Source organism: Erithacus rubecula (assembly GCF_903797595.1).
Source record: "Erithacus rubecula genome assembly, chromosome: 13".
Lineage (NCBI taxonomy): Eukaryota > Metazoa > Chordata > Aves > Passeriformes > Muscicapidae > Erithacus > Erithacus rubecula.
Genome location: NC_136665.1, coordinates 9670609 through 9694122, shown reverse-complemented (window position 1 = coordinate 9694122; position 23514 = coordinate 9670609). Strand labels below are relative to the sequence as shown.

Genomic DNA, 23514 nt, shown 5'->3' with positions numbered 1-23514 from the left:
GATCCCTGCAGATTTCTCATGCCTGTTTTCATACATATGGTCAAACAGGAAAGCACCAGGCATCTTACTACTCATCCTCACACAGCACTGCTGGGGTTGGTTGCCTTCTGCCCACAACATGCAAACACACACACACACATTTTCATGTGTGCAATATTGAAATTTATGGGGCAGTGTCTGTATTGTGTTCCAGCAGACACACATTGCACCTCAGAAGTCTTGATTTGCCAAAAAATTGCCTTGGTGCATACAGAGCCATCAATCTTCTACCAGCACTCTGAAACATGCTCCAGGTAAGAGGCTGAGGGAGCATCAAAACAAGAGGCTGATAACAGAGATGGGAAGTGCTCCCAGAGTGTTACAACATGTGGTGGAGCCAAGGTGGGATGAATGATCCTCACCATCTCTTCCTAGGGACCGTTCAGAAGTAAAAGGATTTGGCCCTGGATCCTGATCCTGATCCTTTTTTCCCTCTACTTGAGATATGTACTGAGATCCATGATCATGTATCAATCAGTGAAAAAAATAAAAAAAGCAAGATTTTTTTTAATGTTAAGATATATTCATAAGGATCTATGCTGCTTTTCTGCTGATTTGGTAGATAATGACATGATTTTAATAAGCTGTTTACCTAGTGATTGCTGTCTTAGCCACAGGGGTGGTCCATTTCACTGGCTGCTCTCTTAATGGATTATGTAGCTCCTCTGAAAATAAGTCTCATGAATCACAATGCTTTGAATCACCTGGTCAGAAATTCAGTTCTCATTTGCAAATGTCTGTAGCTCTCCCTACAGCTTTTCAAGTGGACTCTAGCTCCAGCTTCAAAGAAAAGCTATTTCACCCCCAGTTGTGCTCAGCTGGAACTAGTACATTTGCAATTTATTATCGTTTGACATATAGAGGTTGAAAGCAAAGGAAATATTTGGAAATGACAAAAATATACATGGAAAGCAGGCAGAAGTACACTTTCCTTCTGCCTCAGTGAATGTCTCAGTGTGTACTGCCCTGCCTGGTGTTTGATGGAGTGATTCACTCATCACCCCTGGCTGCACCCATGGCACAGGCCAGGCTGGGGCTGAGTGTTTGTATTGCTGGAGGGACCCAGCACAGTGTGGAGCTGTGGCTCCTGACAAGCTGCCCTACCTTGCCTAAGGAATTACCTTCAAACCTTATCTTTAGGTGTTCCACAATGTCCTATGTATTTTATATACATATGTATAACATTATTTTTAGAAGTTCTTTACTGACAGCAGTAAGATTATTTTTATGAAACATACCTGGCAACTCTGTCTTCTGCCTAGCTCATCAAAGCACTTTAAAAAAGTGTTGGTCTTTAAATAATTGGAACTATTCTGGGATTCAAGTCAAAAAGATCCTTAAATTCCTTGCTGAGCTAAGGAACAAATGGGGACTTAAATACTCTCCTATTTCTTCTTTCTTGTCCAATTTTTTGCTGGCTGTAGCACTCTCCTCAGAAGTTTTCTCCTCAGTTTTCTCAAAAGCTTTATGCAAGTCTCTTCTTCTTCCCTTCCCCTCATCCCATTTCTTCCTCAGCCCACTTATCTGACTAGTCCTTAAACTCCTTTGTTTGTCCTTCAATTCCCCAGAGGTTGGGAACAGCCACTCGGGGTGTTCCCCAGCCCTTACAGAAGCCCATTGCTCCAGCATCAAACCAGCTTTGAAGGACAAAAGCAAGATCACAGCAGCTCCTTGGATTTGTGGACACTCATTTTTGGGCAGGTCCTAGCCCCAGCCCAGATTCTGCTCATATTCATTGTCATACCAGATGAAACCTGCCTGCTCTGCGATGCTGCAGATGCTGTGGCTGTGGTTGTGGCTGGGAGGTGACCTGCATTCCTCTCAGCCCTGCTGCCATCTCTCTGCATGGTGCTGGTGAGTTTGACAGTAAATGCCTCCCATACTGTGCGTGCCATGGCTGCAATGACTGCAGGCACAAGCCATTATCATTATCTCTGATTCCTGAACACTGCTTGCTACAAAAACTGCCTGAAGCACAGAGGGAGGCGCCTTCATTATTGCATTATAGCTCACGTCTTAAAGCCAGATTTCCTCCTGCATTTTCAGCTAGGCCAGTTTTCACTAAAGAACTGGGTCTCTAATTTATCAGGTTTTAATATTGGTATTTTTTCTCCACTTTGCCCTTTTCTAGTCATACTTTATAACAATATAAGTGATTTCACCAGATTTCCTATGGAATGCATTGTCCAAACCAGCCTCCCAAGGCCACTGGCTTTTCATTATCAGGGTCCAAGTACAGCCACTAAAGTGCCAGTCAGCTGCACGACTTTATTTTGCCATTCAGCAGCTTCATAGTAGAGGAAATGTATTTCATCCATACATGCAGTAATGTGAGAGGAAACCACTTCCCACATACACAAATTCCTGACTCATTCCTTTCAAACGTGGCTGAAACAACTGCTGAATCCAAACATAAAAAGCTATAATACCCATTCAATAGGCTCTTGCAGGCTTCTCAGTATGAGGAGGAGGATCACAGAGACATGTCTTGTATCTAGAGCACTGATCAGAAGTTTGAACCTCTGGGGTGTGTTTTGAGTTCAATTACTCCATTTACTACTTTTGGGCATCTGGTCTCTCCACCCAGGCTCACCCATGTGAAACAGTTCTAACAACACATCCCTATTCATTTTGTGGGTCTGCCTTGGTGTGTTTAGAGGGAGTGGCTCACATCTGTAATGTTATATTGAGCTCCACATATCAGAAAGTGTTACACAGTGGTGGAACAACAACACTGATGCACTGCTCTCACCTTGATTTTTGGTAGCACATCTGTCCATAGCATTCAGAAACTGAACCTTTCTGGGAAAGGAGAGATTGGGTGTTTGCAGCCAGCAAGGACATTTTGTTTACTCTTTCATAGAAAAGCAACACCACACATCTAATTGTTGATGTGCTAAGTAGAAGAAGGCATGCAGGCTTATTACATGTACCTTCATAGCCAGTCTCACTTGTACACAGGCAGAACCAATCTCAGCAAATTGAGAGGTCACTAATTGAGGCTAAATTTGAACAGTAGTAATTAGAAGGATGAATGAACTGCATTTTTTCTCAAAGCAGAACTGATTTAATAAAATATGCCACTTAGTTGCAGTGGAACAGAAAAAAAAAAAAGGAGAAGGTGCTCTGCAGAACTGTAGTAGATTTACTGGGTAACTGAGACCTGAATTTAGATGATCTACCACATGTTTTATAGGAAAGCTTCAGCTCTCTGGGGACCTCTGTAACAAATCTATGACTGATTTAACCAGCCACTAAAAGGCCCTGCTGCACCAAGGAGTCACCTACAGAATATGCATAAAAGGGTCCTACAATATTGATGAGTCAATCTATTTGTTCAGCTACTAAATTAAATAAAACTAAGTAAAAATTAAGGGGTTCTTAATTTGCTTATTCCTTGAGCATCCTTCAGTAATGACTCATTTTAAGGTTGTGTTATGCACTTAACTACTTAAATAGTCCACAGGTACATGATAGAGTGTATAGGGAAAGGTAAGAAGATAAAAAAGTAAGAAGAAAAAATTACTTTTAAAGGTGTCTGATTCCACCTTCCTTCTTCTGTTAGCAGGAACACCCCTCCATGTAGGCAAAGCTATGGCCATCTTGCTGCTGTGAGATGTGATTTTAAGCTGAATAGATGTACCCAAGGCAGATGTAATGATTAGCAGTGAAGATTCAATAGTGCAGGTGCCAGCTGTTGGAGCAGTTCAGTGTGATCTCTAGCTGGCTTGGACAGCCCAAGCTGAAGCCCAAGCTGTTACATGCTCATTGCTCTCATTAATTATCAGGCTTAGCTGAAGCTAACTAAGGTATTCACTCATGCTGCAGTCAGAACTCCTAAATGACTATAAAAAAGACTAAATCTGTAGATCATCTGCAGGATTTGAAAAAGCATTTTGCAGCCAGATCATTTTGTAGTCCATGTTGCCACGAAGCTACAAATTGCTTATACCAGCACAGCACAGAGAGAGGCACTGAGAACAAGTGCTCACTAAGGGGTGTGTGGCACAGCAGCTGCTTGTGCCAGCACTGCCACTTGAAAATTCACTCATCAAAGCGTGCCCTGATGCACCAGCATTCACCTCAGCTCTGGAGCCAGCCCACTGTACAGCCAGCTCTTTGGAGGGCTCAGAGGGGACACACAGTCAAAGCTATACAAAGACAGAAATTGCTCCAAAGCCTTGTCATAGCTGGTGCATTAATAGCTTGCTGCTTGATGGCTTCTTGGGCTCTTACACAAAGATGCCAAATAGCAGATGAACAAAACCACAGGACAGGAAATTTACTCTCGTTCCAGTATTCACAGATAATAAAAACTTCCTGACAGTTATTGTTCTGAGTTTTTTTAGGAGGGATGTTGAATTCACTGCTACCCAGCACTGCAGCATAAAGCAGCCATCTGATGCCCAAAATCACAGCTCTCTTCCCAGGAAATTTGCCATACTAATGCTGCTGCCCTAAGCAGCTCAGTCTTTAATCTGATTTCTTTGTTTCTTATTTCAGGCAAGCTGCTGTAACAGCAATGCTCACTAAAGGCTGCTAAGCCTCTTGGCATGTCTGTAAAACTCAGGCGTGTTAGCAATTCTCTTGCTCTTCCTAGTTGGCCAGCATCCTGCCCACTTGTATTTAAGAAGGACTTTAATGTGTTTGTACTTCTCTGATATTCCACAGATCAGGGTGTAGTTACTGGTTTATTTCCCTAGCTGAGCTGAGTAAATATTGATAAAGATTTATATAGCCTACTTTCACAAGGAAAGTAAATCTTTGTAAGTAAAAATTCAAAGCGAAGCTATAACTTGCTATTTTTTGGAGCCATGTGTTCACTGTGTATTTAATCATATTTCTGTTGTTATTGGATTTACTGGATGCATTTTATAAAGTGCATTAGGAGGTCTACAGGGATGTCTACTCAGAGGATGTGACCCAGCAGGATCTTTGACCAATGATGGAAATTGAAGCAGGATCAAACCAAGCCTGTTAAATGTTAGCATTTTAAAAAGCCTTCTCTGAGATTGAGAGATAAATAGTAATCAAAAGTCAATAAAAAGGAGTGATATATTGTAATTTATATCTAGTTTGGATTAAAACTGCAATTTTTACAAAGAAAGATATCTCTAGAAAACATTTTGTACGCCCAACCTGAATCCAAATCTGAAATTATCCATCTGCTGAAAGTCACCATAGTTCCACTGAAAAATATGGGTGGATAAATTCTAAAGGAACCGAGCATTAGGACCAACATAAAACCCACTGTTGAACCATCCATAAAGATCATCTGCTCAATTTAAACCATAATAGTTTTTTGACGGATCTCAAATCTACACCAAATTCCACATCAGTAAATCAGCTGAGACAAAACTGGAGTCAGAGAACACTGGAAATATAGCTGCCTGGGGACAGCCCACAGTCTGCCTGCAGAACTGCTGGTCACTGGGTTAATGACACATTGAAACCCTTTTGTAGTGGGGGGAAAAAAATCCATTAGAAAAACCTACAGAGACATCTAGCTCTATGACCTAACTGCTGCAGCTGTCTGCCATACAGGGGATTATTATGGAGGTAAGCAAGCATGACAAAAATGTTACAATAACCTTTAAAAATGGGAGACTGGAAATACAATGCTGTTTTACTTGCAAAGTGTTTCTCATGCAAGTGTCCCTGGGAGATGTTTTATAATAAAGTTTGAATGAAATACAATAAAAATCAAATCAAAGCCCATTCACTACGTACCAAACAGAACAGCTCAGGTTTCAGCTTTGGTTTTAAAGCCAGGAAGATAATTTACTTGATGAATTTCTGCTGCTGCTCAGAATTCCAGAAGGAAGAAAAAGACAGTTGCTCAAAAGGTAGTTTACAAAGAGTTTGGATTTAAAAGCTGATGCTGTCAAGAGACCAAAATTGAAAGAATCACAGAATTATTCAGCAAGAGCTTCAAATATCCATAAAATAAACAGAAATCAGTTCTATTCCAGGATCAAAAGCAGAATTTTACATGTACAGCATTTTCTTTTCAAGCATGCACATGATAATTACTGCATGTAGAAATGTCAGTGCATTACAGGTTTAATTTGCATGAAAAAGCTGTGCAGCTACAGGCAGAGCTCAGCCTCACTCTGTGTGCACCCCACCAGTACAGCTTTGTGTGCAAGAGGGGAATGGAACTCCATAGCCCTGTGTGCATGAGGTTATTCAAATTCAATATTCAAACACTGATTTCAAAAACAACTGCTGATCCAGAAGTCCAATGTTCACCTTGTTATTTGGCTACTGTCAGAACTTTCCAGCTGGACTAGAGGGGCCCAGTGTCAGGTAAGATTTGCTGACTTGAAAACCAAAAAACATCCTCTGTTGGTATGTTCTCATTCCCAAATACAGGTCCAATGTGGTTGCAGCATGAAAGGTAGTTTTGCTCATGCTTCATAAAAATATGAAGCATTAAAAAAAAATTCTAAATGAAATTAAGAGTCTGTGTCAAAAGCTGTCTCTGCAAAGGTGTAAAGGCTCTCAGGTTAACAGCTGTGATTTCCAATCCTGGTCAATTTCCACATGGGGAATGTTACAATCAAGCTGGCAGTGATTTTTATGTAAATTAGTCTATTATCAGAGCTATATGTATCTGGTTACTAGTCTATAGGCCCTTAAGGGAAATTGGCATCAGTATCTGCAAGGCATGCTCTTTTTTCCTCAATGTTCCAAACACTGTTTGGTTTTTTGGGTTTTTTTAAACAATAGTTCCAGGTCAATAGTTTGATGACTGAAAAACAGATCATAAAAGTAAAAGCTAGTTATTAATCCCTAGAAGGACGAAAACACTTGGTTTAGTTAGCTCTATTGTAAATTTTTTATAGAATCTAATTAGATAAACCACAGAAAAACAAGTAGGGCATGAAAAACAACTAATCTATGGGGGGAGGAGAGGTTTAATATTAAAAAAACATGCTGAAGACTTCTGAAACCTTAAAGAAGCTGGAAGAGAATGCATGGGAGGCATTCAGACGGCACAGAGACTTTAACCTTGTATTAGCTGCAGGCCTTTCAGTCTTGCTGAGATACTCACCCATGGGCTCACCATGAGCAGGTACAATTTGCAGGCAGAACCAGCCATTATCAATCCAGTCTGGAGTGCTGTGGCCAGCAGCCACCAACACTGCATCCCTCAAGGAAGGGTGCAAAACCACTTCATTCTTCTTGAATATATTTCAACTGCTCATATTGCATGAACTGTAAGTATCTGTCTGACTTTGTTGGTTGATCTGCATAATTTTATCATAATTTGTCATAATTTGTCCCCTTCATGACATGGTTTAGCAAACAGAAGGTAGTTTTATTACAGGGCTTTTTCTGAATCAATAGAGCTGTTCTCAAAACTACACATTATCTTTTGCTTCTACTTGAAATATTGAGGTTTCATGTGAAGATGCAGGATGAAACAATACTCCTCCTGCAGTTTTGTTGTTGTCCTTTGACAAGATCAGGGTTTAGCCACTGACTCTTTGTGCTACACAAAGTGTGTGCTATATAGAAGGTCTTTTTTATCAGAGGCAGAAATCAGGATCCTCATTATTGAGAAAGCACTGCTGTAATGCTGCCAGCAGGGAGTATGGCTCGTTAAAGGTACAGTGTTATAGAGTATTTTAGGTACCTTATTAAGCACTGCCATAAATACATCGAATAAAATGATGTTCTAGGAACACCTGGGTGAACAAATTTGAGAAATAGAGGTGTAAGTCATAACAGGAGTTCAGGACTCAAAACATTTCATGCAAAGCAGTAGCAAGATACTCAGTTAACCTCTCATGTCCTGATAATGATACTGGAAATGCTTTAGTGCATTGTAATTTTGGACTTATATCTGGTGGAGAAGTTAAGCTTACTTCATTTGATGTATTCTATTTAATCAGTGGGTTGGATATCTCATTTTAGATATTGAATTTAGAGTTTTTTCTCCAAACGGGCACAGGTATGAAATGACCAAGAGCAGGGCCCAGCATTTCACAATTGTTGAACCTCATGCAATTGGCCTTGGCCCATCAGTCCAGCCTGCCCAGATCCCTCTGTAGTGTCTTCTCTGACAATCAACATTCCCACCAAACTTTGTGTCATCTGCAACTTCCTGAGGGTGCCCTCTACCCCCTCAGCAGATGATATCTTTGATGAAGGTATTTAGCAGAGCTGGCCCTGGTGTGGAGCCCTGGGGAACACCACTTGAACTGGCAGCTGCTTGGGGCTCCTCAGCCAAGCTGGGAGATTGTCTCCTGATTACAGACTCCAAGGGAAATGCTAGCTCTGTGGAAATCAATGGAGTCTGGCTATTGGCTGAAAGGAGCTACCAGCTAAGTCCATTTTAGGTTAGTAGTGAACAATTTACTTTAGGAATGTTATCTGCTCAGGGTTTCCTGAAGGTCATCCTTATGTCTGTGCTCAGTTGTCATTCAGATCATGAGCTTCCATTTAGAGACCTTGTTTCACACGTGCTACCACCTCTAGAGCCCATCTACCTGCTAAATAAATCTTTAGGGACATCTAACAAGCACCTGTCAAACAGCCTGAGAGACAGCCTGGGGGTGGCAGGCAAAGAGGATGTCAAGTGTGTAACAGTTGTGGTTGGTCCCTGGAACACTCTGCCAGAGCACTGGAGATGCAGCTGCTCCATCTGAGCAGGATCTCATGGAGCTACCACGTCATGAACTTTTAGGGGAACTCACAGCACAGCTGTACTCTGCACAGAGGTCACAGAATCTCCTGAAGCACCATGTGGGGCCCAGGGATCTGTCTGCAGGAAGCTCCATGCAGGACCATAGACTGCATCATATTACACTTAACACAAGGACTTCTGGTCCTGAAAGTGGCCCTTGGGCATTGATGTACTATAACAATTAAATAATGACAGTAATAAAACTTGCCTGCACAGTTGTGTGCATTTCATGCTAGCTGAGAAGGCACCATAAATAAAGCAGCTCTTCCACCTTGTGGTTACACAGACAACTACTGGCAGAGAGCTGAATACAAACACTGCAGCTAAACAGAGCCAGCCCATGCAGGGCTACAGCTGGCCAGGACCCCTCTTGCAGACTGATGCTACAAATATGAGCTAGCCTTGTTTGGCAAGGGGAACATCCATGTGTGTGTGCACTCACACAGGTGTGCAAACAACAGCTCTGTAATGCCCTCTGGCCATCCCAGCCCACAGGTGCTCTGAGACCAGCATCCCACCAGCTGGAAGGACTCCTCCATCCTCCCTGCTAAGGAAAGGCCTTTCCTCAGTGGCACACTGATGAACTGTACTGGTGTGGGAACAGGGAGGGAGCAAGTCACAGATGTGAAAAATGTGATTTCTTCAATGAGAGGTTGTAGCTGGTTTCTGCAAGCAATTACTAGAACAAAAAGGAACCATTTAAAGGAAGACACAAATTAATTTATGCTGGTCTCCCCATTTCTACTCTCTGCCCCCATTTTCTGCTTTTTACCTCTGGCTATTGCAGCAATAATGTAGTCTTTGCTGTTTGCATCAGTGTACAATTCAGCACAATTAAGTCTACATCTGTAGTCAGATGCCACAGAGCAAAGCTTGATTTGAAAAGCAGTAATTAAATGTCAGCTTTGCACTAATGCAATAGAGGTACATTGAGATATATAATTTTGCAGTAAAAGCTGAAGATTTGCACTGTGTAAAACAGTGGAACACACTGGCTAACAAACTTCAGTGCCAGTAAGTGAATACTAATGATTTTAATGGTCCTAAATTACATTATTTCAAGCAGGATTAGCTTGGTTATATAAGAGAGTCTGATTTGGTTTGAAGAAGAATATCAAAACATGAAAAGAACAAGCTGTTTTAAATCTACGTCTGCTTCTCAGATGTTGCTGTTCTATAAAGAGCAGTTTATTAATTACAGGCTATCCTCCTCCTCTTCATCATCATCATTCCAGTTGTACCAGCTGGCACCACTCCACACTGACTCCTCCTCCTACTGTAGGTGCTTCCAAACCAGTGTAAAATCAGCCCTAGTGTATAAAATTCTATTTTTGTCACACTGTCTGAAATTGGCTGCCAAAATAGTTCCCAGGAAAAACTGTCAAGGTCAGGGAGTCATACCAGGCCAAAATTTGACTCAGTGTCTCACATGGCTTTACTGTGACAATGCCCTGAGAACTGTATCTTCAGTTTCTTTTGCTCTTCATTTCTGCAGTGACACTTGATCATACAAAAGAGCTGAACTTGTCTCCCTTCCCTGTATATTTTTACTGCAGTTGGCAAAACAGTTTGGTTTTTTTTTTTATCACTGTAAGATCCAAGAAAAGTTTGCTTTCACCAATGATTTTTTCTACCTAGAACTGAATATCAACAGCACATTTCACTTGTAGGACTGTACCCTCTTCACTCAAAATGTGAAGTTGTTCAGGCCCAGGATGGACAATATAGAGAGGCAGGCAAAATCTAATGAGTTTTCATCCTCCCTAAGTAGACAATTCTGTGTAATTATACTTTTTTTTTTTTTTTTTTTTTACAGCAGAGAGCCAAATTATCTTATTATCTAAAATTATTTTAAAAAAATAAAACCAGGAATATAAGAAGTCTGACAGGTGAGCCATGCAAGTAACAAACTATTAAATATTTTTCTCTATTCTTATGGCACAAAGTTTATTAGCACAAAAAGCATACGTGACTGTGCAAATCCTGGCATCTCATTGCATGTTTCTAACCATCAATCCACTGCTGATTCTCCCTTTTCCACTTACCAGCTCTGATAAACCAGCACAGTGTCCACATTACTAAGTCAAAACATTATTGAATCAACTCTGCAAGGCAGCACATCAGTTGGAAAGCAGTTGCTTTATGTCTAATTAGAAATGTGTAGTATAAAATCAGTTTCAATAAACTGGATGTTTTGAAATAAGCAACCCTGGACAAGAACTAAAACATCCCCACACCCATTGGGAGATGTCTTCAATAACTCACAGAGAAGACACATGGCTTCAGAAACCTGGAGAAGGGAAAATATACAGTCCAACAATTAAAAAAAAAAAAAAAAAAACAGTAAAAGAAAAAAATTACACAGGAATTAGGGCTGGTCTTTTAAATTCATCTCAGAAAAGTGGGGATGAAATAATCAAAGCATACCTAAGTGCTCAGAAATTATCAGGGAGATTTTGTGAAGCCGTCAGGCGTTTTATAGAGTGCACACACTGACTTTAATTGCTTTGTATTAGCACCTCTGTTTGCTTTAATCTTTCCCTTGGCTTCTGTTTACCTTCCCTTTCAGACTGCTGATAACTCCCCCTGCAGAGGCCTGGAAAACACCCAGAACATTGAGAGGTTCTGGGAAAGAAACACCTCAAACAATCAGCCACTGTCTGCACCTTCCCTGCCTGGCTGCAGAGTGACACAATGATTTCCTTGACACGTAGCCCAAAGTTTTCATTTTTCTTGTTTTTCAAACATTTTCACCAATTTTTCATTTTTTTTTAAAGCTCAGCTGGATTTGGGTGTGCTACACGCGGCCTGGGGCAGGCAGGGACTGTGGGACAATGAACCTGCCGCTGTCTGACATCAGACACCTAAAATACAGCTGAAGTTATCACCTTAGCTCCCTCTATAAAAATGGAGATAAACACCTCTGGAGGATGATTTGTCTCACCAAAAACTTGTGTGAGATAAGCAGAGTAATTTCTCCAGAGATCTAAGGTATGCAGAATATTTCTCCACTTGTATCTGCATTGACCAGAGTCCACAGAACCACACTCTGAGCGGGCACAGGCAGCTGAGGCTTCTAGACAAAGCCACTCTTTCTAATGGTTGACACACTGGTGTATGAGGGCTGCAACGAGATCTCACGGCAGAGCAAAGCCTGCAATGACCTGCTACAAAAACACTTAACCAGGAAACGAATTTTATTCATGTATTTATCTGTTGAAATCTATTAAACCAACGCTATGCTTTCTGGTAGCGTTCCTCCACAAAACCTGACGCAGCAGCCAGTCCCATACCACATCAAGATGGCAGGAGGCGCAAGACTACAACTCCCAGCAAGCCGCGCGCCGCCACGGAAGTAATCATTCTCTGTGACCGCAGAGCACGATGGGAGTTGTAGGCGAAGGGCTGTGTGGGCAGGGCCCGGCGCATGCGCGGCGGCGGCGGCGGACGCGGCGCGTGGCAGGAAGCGGAAGGGGGCGGCCGCGCTCGGAGCCTGACGTGTCCCTCCTCCGCCGCCGCCGCTCGCTGCTGCTCGGCCGGCGCCGCCATGGGCAGTGAGTACCGGGGACCCCCCGCTTCAGCGGCTCCCGCTGGGCCCTTGCTTCTCTCCTCGGGCCGGGAAAGCGCCGTTCCCGCGGCTGGCAGCTCATCCCGGCGAAGGAACCGGCGCCGTGCGCCCCGTGCCGGCTGAGGGAGCCGGGCGCGGTGTCGGGGTGGGGGCGGCGGGGTGTCAGCTCGGGCATGACCCTTCCAGGGACGCTGCCAGAGGGAGTTACAAACTGTGGCTGCACCCCGGAGCCATCCCTTCAGAGGGAATCTGCAGAAAAAGCTGCTTGGAAAGCGCCTTAGCCGATTGCTGTGTTACTGTCGATGTTGGAGAGAGCCGTGATTTGCATTAAACTGAATATCGCGGTCTGTAACTTTTCAGACGTAATCGTTTGAAATTAAGAAGATGTCTTTTGTGGGCTGGTCTTAAATCGTTACTAAGTTGCCTTCCATGAAAAGCTGGAAAGGCACCAGTAATCCCAGTTTTGTACTGCTATACTCTTCTTAGTTCATATCAGTCCAAAATACGGGTGCAGCCTTAGATTTGTCTTAGCAGATTTAGAATTAACCTTTCTTCAAATTCAGAGCTCTCTGCTTATGGGACAACTTGTGACTTTGCAAATCCCTTCTTAATTAAATGCTTATTTTAAGACTTCTGATTTGAGGCTGTGTCTTTTTGGAAGGGATCATGACATGAAATGTTCTGTAGACTAACTTGAATTGATGCTTCTGGAATTGCATGTTAAGCTGTATGGCCCAAAACTGTGTAGTAATTCTTAAGCTGTGTGGCTCAAAAGTAATGTGTGTGTGATATCCAAGGCTCTTTTTTCCTCTAATTTCTGACTAGGGATAAACTACCATCAAGTAAAAGTCCAAGAGTGTTGATAAACTCATGTAAAGCAATGGCAAAGGCTTTTTGGTGCTGTGAACCTCATCAGTGAAATGGGGAAACACTTGGCTTTCTTTAATTCTGTTCCCATTCCATATTGTACTTAAAATGTGTTCGCTGAATCTCTATGTGATGAGAACAGATAAGAATTTAATAATGCAAAACACACCCCAACCCCCAAACTAACCAACCCAAATTTCCCCAGAACTGGGGAAATTTATGATATAGGGTACATGCCCATTTCAATTCAGCTTGGGCTTTTTCCAGTGTTCATTGTATCTGTGTGTTCACTTTGTCTCTTAACTTATTTCTGTACAGTAAAATTTCTTGAAGTGATCAAGCCATTCTGTGTTATCTTGCCTGAAATTCAAAAGCCAGAACGGAAGGTAGGTTAATAAAATGTTCTTCCTAGGTTTATATTTGTGTGATATAAAATGTTTGGAGTTTGCATTTGTGGGATTTGGGGTTTCTTCCCTGATGGGAGAGCAGCACTTTTAGGTGCAGTTGTTGTTAGTGGAGTGCTTGTAAGGTGCATCTCCTGTGGATGTGGTTGTGCAAGAATAAATGCAGTTGGGCAGATTTGTTTATGCCACTGCAGTGCATGGTGAGATGTTGAAGGCAGTTCAGATTTAAGTGCAAACTAGAGTAAATTAAAGCAGCAGCTTGAAAATCTTTGTTTCATACACTCTAATCTAAGATTATTTGCTAAAATAAGCTGCTCTCTGTTACTGTTTTTTTCTCATCATAAGCTCTTACTCATACAAATGTAAGACTCATTTCTGTGCAAGTACTAGAATTACATTGCATTGACATAAGCTTGTTTATTTGGATTAAATTTTGAATAAAGCTTTGTAGCTTTCCTTGGTTTTATGTGGGATGAAAGGGATGAACAGAACATTATTTTCTTTAGGGTGTTCTTGTTTGCTCCACAAGAAAATCAAGTGTGCTACTATGAAAGTTTGCTTGATGGACTAGGTCTTGTTATCTTAACAACTTTATCATCTGTTGGTTTTTGGTTTTGTGTTTTTTCCCTTTAGATTCAGTTTAAGGAAAAAGTACTATGGACAGCTATCACACTCTTCATCTTCTTAGTATGCTGCCAGGTATGTTTCCTTCCCTTTTTAAGGAAGAGCTAAAATGTTTAAAGCATGCTATGAAGTCCCTAATTTAATCTCTTGGTTGGAAATGCAGATTCCTTTGTTTGGAATTATGTCATCAGACTCTGCAGATCCTTTCTACTGGATGAGAGTGATTTTGGCATCAAATAGAGGTATGGCCAGACTTTCAGATAAGCTTTTTTTTTTTTTTTTTTTGACATGAATCAAAATGGTCTTGGGCTTACATTTTGCTCCATTGTAATGAATATAAAAACTGAAGAGTAAAAAGTAATTTTTCTATATTATTTAAAGTCATAAACCAGTGTGGCATTGGGAAAGGCACAACTTTCTGTTCAAATTGAGTTTATGGTTGACTGTGTGCAATCTATTATATGCACAAAAATTGAGCTGTTTTTTCTTCTTTGAGGGAAATGGTTAGGGAAGAGACATTTCCCAATTACCTGCATTGCTGCTGTTGCAACTTCAAGATTTGTGATTTGTGTTTCATAATCATATTCCTTGAGTGCTGTGGTTTCCTGGGTAACTTTTTTGAGATTGAAATGCATAGTAGTTTATGTAAATTTCAGTTTCTTGTACAGGCTTTCTAATGCAGGTATGAAGGTTAAAATTCATGATAGTTTATATGAATTTCTGTTTCTAATGCAGCTATGAATTAAAAATGGTGACTGCTTTCTGAGTTCACTTTATCATTCTGTGTCATTTGAACTATCAGTTTATCTCATACTTTTTTTTTTATGCAGAGTAAATCTATTCTTGACAGCAAAAGTCTTTTTCAGTGAACACAGTATTTTTGAAATACTGAGGAGTACTATATATCAAACTGACTTCTAACAAACTTTTCTTATCATTGAGAATTTTTACATTTGTGGAGATTTGGAGTTTTAGATCTTCTTCATTGTGATGTAAAGGTTAATAAAAACTAACTTTGAGTTTCACTGTTCTTCCTGTGTCTGGCAGGAACATTGATGGAGCTGGGAATTTCACCCATTGTCACTTCAGGGCTCATCATGCAGCTCTTGGCAGGTGCTAAGATAATTGAGGTTGGTGACACCCCAAAGGACAGAGCTCTCTTCAATGGAGCCCAGAAATGTGAGTAGCAGCTCATGTGGTGGTTTAGAGTACTGATACAACATAATAATAACAATAGCAACTGTAAAAAAGGAGAGAGAGAAATAAAACCTCACAAGTGATGCACAATACAATGCTCACCACCTGCTGAGGGATGCCCAGCCAGTTCCTGAGCAGTGATCAGCCCCTCCTGGCCATTCCCCCCAGTGGTGTGCTGAGCCTGGCATTCCATGGTTTGGAATATCCCTGTGGTCACTTAGGGTCAGCTGTCCTGGTTGTGCTCCCTCCCAGCTTCTTGTGCACCTGCTGGCTGGCAGAGCAGGGGACACTGAGAAGTCCTTGACTTGGGGTAAGCACTGCTGAGCAACAACTGAAACTACAGCACATCAGCCTGTTATCAGCATTATTCTCATGGAAAATCCAAACCACAGCACTCTACCAGCTGCTATAAAGAAAATTAACTCTGTCTCCACTGAAACCAAGATTCTCTGCAAAGAAGTGATTTCTATTTCTTTAATTGCTCATTGACATAAATATCCAGGACAAATGCATACTTTTTCTTTTTATTCTGTAGTGTTTGGAATGATCATTACCATTGGACAGTCTATTGTGTATGTAATGACTGGAATGTATGGAGACCCATCTGAAATGGGTGCTGGTATCTGCTTGCTTATCACAATCCAGGTAAATTCTAGTCTTCTCTACTTAATCTTCCCCTGAAAGGGTCAAAAAATCAGCCTTATGGACAGGCTGTCCATAAGAGCAGAGCAAAAAGGCCCAAGTGTACCTGCTTCTTCACATATAGTCTAATCTTTTAATACATTTTTTTTTTTTAACAAATTAAAAAGACATGGAACTAATGCTTCATTTCTTTTTTATTACTGTAGCTTTTTGTTGCTGGTTTGATAGTTCTGCTCTTGGATGAGCTTCTCCAGAAAGGATATGGTCTTGGTTCTGGCATCTCTCTCTTCATTGCTACCAATATCTGTGAGACCATTGTGTGGAAAGCATTCAGCCCCACCACAGTGAACACTGGGAGAGGTAATGGCACAGTCTGTTTTCTTTACCAATAATTTATACAAAAAGGCACCTTTTTTTTTTTTTTTCACTGTTAACTTAATGCCAAATGCTGTTGTTATCATCTTGGCTGTATAGTGAATCTTGCTAATACAGCAGGTGCTGGTGTGCAAAGTGCAAGCACAAAGACATTTTTTCTTAGTTTGTGGTATGTCACAAGATACTTACTGAACTTGAATTTCTTACTGTACCTTCATTAAAAGTCACCAGTAGTAGATTGCCATTGTATTATGGTTGCTGTCCAACTTACTGACCAAATGTGAGGTTATGCCATTTGCTGTAATCCAGACAATAACTTGTGTCTCACCACAACTGACACTAGAAAGCCTGATGCTTCTCTCTAAGTTTGCTTTTTTCTTTTTTGATCAGAAGGAAAGAACTTGGTGCTTGTCAGTATTTCTAGAGACCAATAAAGTTATCCCATGCTGGGTTATGATTTAGTTTCTTGGCCACTATAAAGGGATTTTTTTAAAACAATCTTGGGAATAATATTGCTGATATGAAGGGTGACATTACAAAAGCCTGAGAACATGCTTAAGATGCAGAAGACTCAGAGAAATCCCATTCCTGTAGTTCAGAAATATGCTTAATGGGCCAAAACAGTGAAGTTTGGTGATAATCACAGCTCACCTAACTTTTTCTTTTCCTTTCCAAGGTATGGAATTTGAGGGAGCCATCATTGCTCTGTTCCATCTTCTGGCCACTCGCACAGACAAGGTCCGAGCTCTCCGAGAGGCCTTTTACCGTCAGAATCTTCCCAACCTCATGAACCTGATTGCCACCATCTTTGTCTTTGCAATTGTCATTTACTTCCAGGTCAGTTGCAATAGTGAGGGTTGTAAAACTATATGGAAGTAGGTCTGAAATTTCTTAAGGAAATTTCAAGCTTCCTTCTACAAGAAATTATATATTCACAAGGCTCGTTTTTATACCTGCAGCCTGGGGAGGTTCATTATACACTTACTGTAGTCACACAGAAAATTGTTGCTGAAGAATATAGGAAATTTTAATGTTTCTTTTCCTGGATGCTTTGTTCAGACTTTTTGAAACTTCAGATTTCTTCTGATGTCTAAATCTTTCATTCCTTCTTGTGTGTGGGTGTGTGTTTAGACAACCATGTAGGCTTTCAGACCCTTTGCAGAAGGGTCCTCATGGAGAGGAGATCCCTCTGGGCAGAGTATTTGTACTTGCACAAAATGATTGCAGATTTCTTCTGTTGCTGTCAAGGCCTTGAATTTGCAATTTATGATCTCTGGTATGGGTTCACATCCACATATAATGGGAAACTTTCTTTTGAAAACTTTTCAGGGCTTCAGAGTGGATCTTCCTATCAAATCTGCTCGCTACCGGGGCCAGTACAACACCTACCCTATCAAGCTGTTCTACACTTCCAACATTCCCATTATTCTCCAGTCTGCCCTGGTGTCAAACCTGTATGTCATCTCCCAGATGCTTTCTGCTCGCTTCAGTGGCAACTTGCTGGTCAGCCTGCTGGGCACCTGGTCTGTGAGTATCCCTTCTCACCTTGCACATATCTTCACAAGGGCACCATGGAAATGTGGAATTGAAGAGATGGTCTCTGAATATTAAGACACACTTTTATAGGTGGTTATGCACACTGAAACTCCTAAGTTAGTGATTTGTTTGAATTAATGCAATTAGGGCTTGCTGTGATGAGTGTAAATGTGTGTTTTGCTGCAGTATTAATGATGCAAAGTGACACAAAGGTGATACAAACTTTTCTAATTATTGGCTTAATGGTTAAGAAGTAGTGAGAAGATTGGTGACTGACTGCTTGCTTTCTTCTTCCAGGACACATCATCTGGAGGCCCTGCTCGTGCTTATCCAGTTGGTGGACTCTGTTATTACCTGTCACCTCCAGAGTCCTTTTCTTCAGTATTGGAAGACCCTGTACATGCAGTTGTTTATATTGTATTTATGTTGGGCTCCTGTGCTTTCTTCTCCAAGACATGGATTGAAGTCTCTGGCTCCTCTGCCAAAGATGTAAGTTTAAAATGATAAATTATGTAAGCTTACATGTTGAAAACAGATGGGTTGTTGTAAGAATAAGACTGCTTTCTTCTGAAAAAGCTGTTCTGCTGGTAATCTTGTTGGTAATATTCATTGTTTGGGTAAACAGGGACTATGTCTTTTTATAATTGGGAAAATTAAGACAGAATGGGGGTATTTTTTTCCCTGTTTTCTTTACTGTCTTTTCCAAACAACGTCAAAACTTAAATTGCTTTCATTGGGATTAGGAAATTTAGAACATAGTAACGTGATGAATATGAGAGCAGGAAAGGTAACAGGAGAGGTAGAAACTCTTCCAGTGCCACATGGCAGGTGCCCTATGTGCAAGACTGTTGCCACTTAAAAACTTGCAGATAAAGCTTAGACAGCCATTCCTGCCTCAGAGAGTTCTGAGCTTCCTTTGTGGGAGAATTAACTAGAAGTTATTTTTAACTTGAGAGCACTGACAATGGAGAATAAAGTGCAGTGCATTAATGTACCTGAGACTATTTCTCAAAAAATCCATTTGCTGCAGGATATTTAACATTCAGGAACTATATCATCCTGAAATTTGAGTTGGAAAATAGCTGTCATTGTGATATATTTGTAGTATGTGGTTTTAGATAGGAGGTGAAGTTTGGCAACTGTATGGAATGGTTTAATCTATTCTTTAACAGATAAGTAATTTCACAGTTACTGTGGCTGTGTGAGCCCTCTCTTGTTTTGGTTTTGCATCTTGCTGCTTCTCAGGCATGCAGGGAGGCACTCACAGCCATGTACAGTCAGGTTTTTATTTCAGAGTAAACCAACAGACAGTTTTTAACACTTTAACACTTTTCCTGATGCTAAGTAAAATTATTTTAAGTTCATGCAAAAAAGGTCAGAAATAAAAGTTGATAAATCATTACTTAAATGTTCAGTGTGTAGTGGAAAACTGACAGCTTACTCATCTGAAAGTGTGTTTTCTCAGTGCATGGAGTCAGTCATGAGCACCTTCTTCACTGCTAGAGTGTGTTACCACAGTTGTTAGTAGTGTTTGCAGGGCTCTGCTGTAACCCTGTACAACCAGAAATCCAGTTTAAGTATAATGTCCCAAGAAGGGATTCTAAGTCTAGTTTCTAGTGTGGCTCCACAAATAAATAGTTGACTGAAACAGAAACTGAAACAGAATGAACACTTCAAGGAATGGTTTTGCAACATTTGCAAAACCCTCATCAGGAGAAGGGTAGATGGCAAAACATGGATTGAATTGTGTATGAGCCTGCCAGTGTCTAAATTTTCCTTTTCTCAGTAGGATTAGAATTATCCAGAAAGCTTTGTATAATTGGCAGGTAGAAAAGTGCCTCTGACTGTAATTTATCTGAAATTAAAATACTGGATATTTTTAACTTAGATGAATGATGTGAAACACAATCCAAAACCCAAAACAATACAAAGAACCCCTACCCCACCACCATTTACTGCAATGTCTCACTTTTGTTTTCCCACAGTACTGCTTCCCATGGCCTTGGTAAATGACACTAAACTTACTTGCTGCATTCCTTGATTCAATACAGGTTGCCAAGCAATTGAAAGAACAGCAAATGGTAATGCGAGGCCACAGGGAAACCTCAATGGTACATGAACTCAACAGGTGAGCTACATATTCACTGGCTGTTCATGCCAAGTGTTGTGGGCAAACATATGGCAACCTTTGCTCTGACTTCCATTTTCTAGATCCTAGAACACAGATATTATTTCAGATTTGATGTTACATGCATGAGACATAGAATATTATCTCGTTAATGGAAGACTTGTACAGTACAGCTTATTTTTGCCTTGCATTTAAAGAATTTACCTTAAATTCTGGACCTTTTATTTTCCTGTTCTATTTTTTCATTTATATACTCTTCTCAAGGGAGCTAATAATAAGCATTTCAGTGTACTTTACTACAGAAGCATTTTCTTACTGTAATTTTTCATGTGTTATTAGTCTTGAGTACCATTTTTGCACAGACCTTACTTCTGAAACAAGTAGTTAATTAAATCTCCTAGGTGCAGAGGTGGGCAGGGGTTGATGTCTAGGTTTTCAGATTTCAGGACCTATGTACCCTTTGTGTTAATGTTATTATAACTTTGGATTTCAGTCATGTCCAGACAATTTGAAGAGCCAGTAGCCATAAGTTTAATATTTGTGCAATATTGCATGGTGAACTGTAATAACTTCTCTTAGTGTAGCATTTTTTCCTTCTCCAGTCAGGCTGAGCATTTTATTTTCTTACCCAGTGTACTGACATTATTGCATGTTCCTTACTTTGGATTGCAGACCTGCAAGAGAAGAGAGTATTCTGCCAATGACTTTTTTCACACTGTCTGAGCAAGCTCTAATGGCCCCTTTCCTATTCTCATTTCCTGTTTTGCAGGTACATCCCCACAGCTGCTGCCTTTGGTGGGCTCTGTATCGGTGCCCTCTCTGTGCTGGCAGATTTCCTTGGGGCAATTGGCTCTGGAACTGGAATTCTGCTCGCTGTCACCATCATTTATCAATACTTTGAAATTTTTGTAAAGGAACAGAGTGAAGTTGGCAGTATGGGAGCTCTTCTTTTCTAAACTTAGCTTCTCATGGACCCAGGAAAGAGAGGAGGGACATTCTCAAAGTGTAGCCAGTCAGGGGAAAAGAAGTATCATAAACTTGATAGTGTCATTCTATAGAAACACATATTTTAATAATGTTTCCAAAGCACATTCCCTTGTGTTCAAACTTTTCTAGCATACTGTTTGCATTTTATAAATTGATGAGGAAGATGTGCAAAAAATTTTTTTAAGAAATTTTTTTTTTAATTATGTGTTAGAAGAGTCAGCTTTCTGACTTGGATTTAGTTCAATGACTCCTGAAAATTTTTGAGCCCCTTTCACATTTCATAACCTGAAGCCTTTAAAGGTTTTAATTAATGTTTGTTAAATGAATACTTGGAAGGGATTTTTTTCCATTTAACTTGTTTTTGCAGCTCCTTTGCAGTAATGGTGAAAAAAACCTCTCCATCTGATGCTCAAGTTCCATAATTATGGTTGCAAGCACAAAAAATGTTCCATGTGTTTGGGGTTTTGTGTCAGTATGGCAGATTTGAAAGGCAGTTGTTTCTTTTAACTAAATGATATCTCTATTTCCTAGTATTTTGTCTTGTAATTACTACACTAGACCTTGTCAGCTGTTGAGTATTGGCTTGAGACTGTTTTCAAGTTTCTATGTAAGAAAGGAATGTGTCCTTTCCCACCACCTCTCCTCCACAAGCAGAAAACTCAGGTAAATCTAGATTCTGCTAGAACCTGTGCCTAAGAGTTGCTACTTTGAAACTTGGTTAAACCGACTTTGTAAAGCCTTCTAGTTAGTCTTTTTTGCCTTTAGTGGCTGTACTTCTAGTTGTGATGCTGGCTGAGAGGAATGAGTGTTATAGCTGCTTAGATATAAACCTGCTTGTGCTCTTTGCTAGAGTGAAGTTTCTCTCCTTGATAATGAATTCTGGTCTCGTAGCAATCAGGATGTTATCTCATTACTCATATCTGGTGAATTTTGAGTCTCATTACCACAAAAGAGTGGAAAGAATGGATGTTACTTGTCTGTTTTTGTAGATCTAGATACTAGACTCTTGTCAGATAACTTCACTAAGGGGCTTATGTAGAAAGCTTTTCCATCCTATAATCTCATGGATTTGAGTGGTACATAGGAAAATACTCTTTCAGAATGTATTGGGATTCCTTTTTTGAAGATCACACCTTCACTTTGGAGAGTTTACAGTTAAGGCTGTAATGGACCAGAATACAACTTAATTTTCCATTCTAATTTAGGATGTCAGTACTAATCAGGTGCCTAGGACCAAATGCAAATATTTGTGTATGAGTCTTGTAAATACGCTTTTCCTCAATCAGTATTGGACAGCATGAAAACCAGAAGGAGGAGTTGTAATGCTGGAACTTTTCATTACACTGCATCAACATGCTCTGTGCATTTTTGCATGTTGGGCAGACAGGATGTGAGTCACTGTTGCTGCTGGAGTGGTGGGACTCTGTTACACACCCAGGAGCACAGATGGCATCCAGAAACCCTTGTTAATACCCTGAGCTCAGGTACCAAACACGTGGGAAATCTGCAAATGTGGAATGAGATGCACCTATCAATGAAAGTCAAATGCCCAGGAAGAGAATCACGGAAAAGGAATAAAAGAATTGGGATGAAGTATCCATGAAATGATCACTGTCAGCCATTCACTATGATGTCATATACATTCAGTCATTTTTCTATTTTTCATAATGTACCAGTGCAGCACAGCACAACTGTGATGTGAAATGGGGACGGTTGAAAAGTGGCATTAAAAAGAGAGGGAGAGGGTTCTGATATAATTCTGCTTTGGGGATTTTTTTGTTGTTTTTCCAGGAAGCCCAATGCAAACTTTGTTTTGATATAAAAGACTCCACTTCTGTGCATGCTGCTCTGGCTGGGCTGGAGCTGTACTTGTATTTTTGGTCGTATCTGTTTGAACTGGTTGCAGTTTAGAGCATTTGCTCTTCAGTGTCTAAGCAGCATTTACTCTGTGCATCTGTATCTTTGTGGTCTAGTGGTAAATCTTTGTTATCAAACAGCTGTTTCCTCAAAGCAGGATCTGCTGGCCATACAGTGGATGTTCACAAAAAGAAATAATGCCTAAAAAATCTGCTTTATAATGAAATAAAGTACATCTTTGGAGCTTGGCTTTTGGTGCTTGGATACTGTCACAATTCTAACACTTGTAGGATAAGGTTACCCACTGAGACTGAGAAAGTGGTGCCCTGAAAACACCTGATCAGAGTGTCAGTGTGAAATAAAGACAGTTTGTATTTGCTCCGAGGTTCCTCAGTGGTGGGTTGCCAAATAACTGAACCTTGACCATTCCTTTGGGCTTTTCTTTTATGAGTTGCAATTCTAAAGGTGCTGATGAGTAATGGAAGGTGAGTGGGGTAATGGTGCTTGACTTTAACATAACTTTCTATTAGAGATACAGTGCCAGTTTTTTGCAGTGTGATAATTGAGACAAGAAAACTCAAAACTGTTGATATTC

The 23514-nt window shown here is 40.5% G+C and overlaps 1 protein-coding gene across 1 annotated transcript; it reads left to right on the top strand.

Moving 5' to 3' along the window:
• The first annotated feature begins 12140 nt into the window (after window positions 1-12140).
• On the top strand, window positions 12141-23162 carry SEC61A1 (SEC61 translocon subunit alpha 1). The gene is made up of 12 exons (XM_079316641.1): window positions 12141-12288; window positions 13488-13555; window positions 14207-14272; window positions 14361-14439; window positions 15245-15376; window positions 15930-16039; window positions 16243-16396; window positions 17088-17248; window positions 17741-17938; window positions 18245-18436; window positions 19999-20075; window positions 20845-23162. Exons 1-12 carry the CDS (start codon window positions 12162-12164, stop codon window positions 21029-21031), a joined length of 1551 nt encoding a protein of 516 aa, XP_079172767.1. The 5' UTR covers window positions 12141-12161; the 3' UTR covers window positions 21032-23162.
• Window positions 23163-23514: the final 352 nt, after the last annotated feature.

What these genes read in the sequence shown, in the direction of transcription:
- SEC61A1 (XM_079316641.1), top strand. Translation starts at nt 12,162, where the DNA reads ATGCGCGGCGGCGGCGGCGGACGCGGCGCGTGGCAGGAAGCGGAAGGG. An exon ending in CTGGCTCCTCTGCCAAAGAT is followed by an intron (nt 18,437 to 19,998) that starts GTAAGTTTAAAA and finishes GATTCAATACAG; the next exon opens with GTTGCCAAGCAATTGAAAGA. An exon ending in ATGGTACATGAACTCAACAG is followed by an intron (nt 20,076 to 20,844) that starts GTGAGCTACATA and finishes CCTGTTTTGCAG; the next exon opens with GTACATCCCCACAGCTGCTG.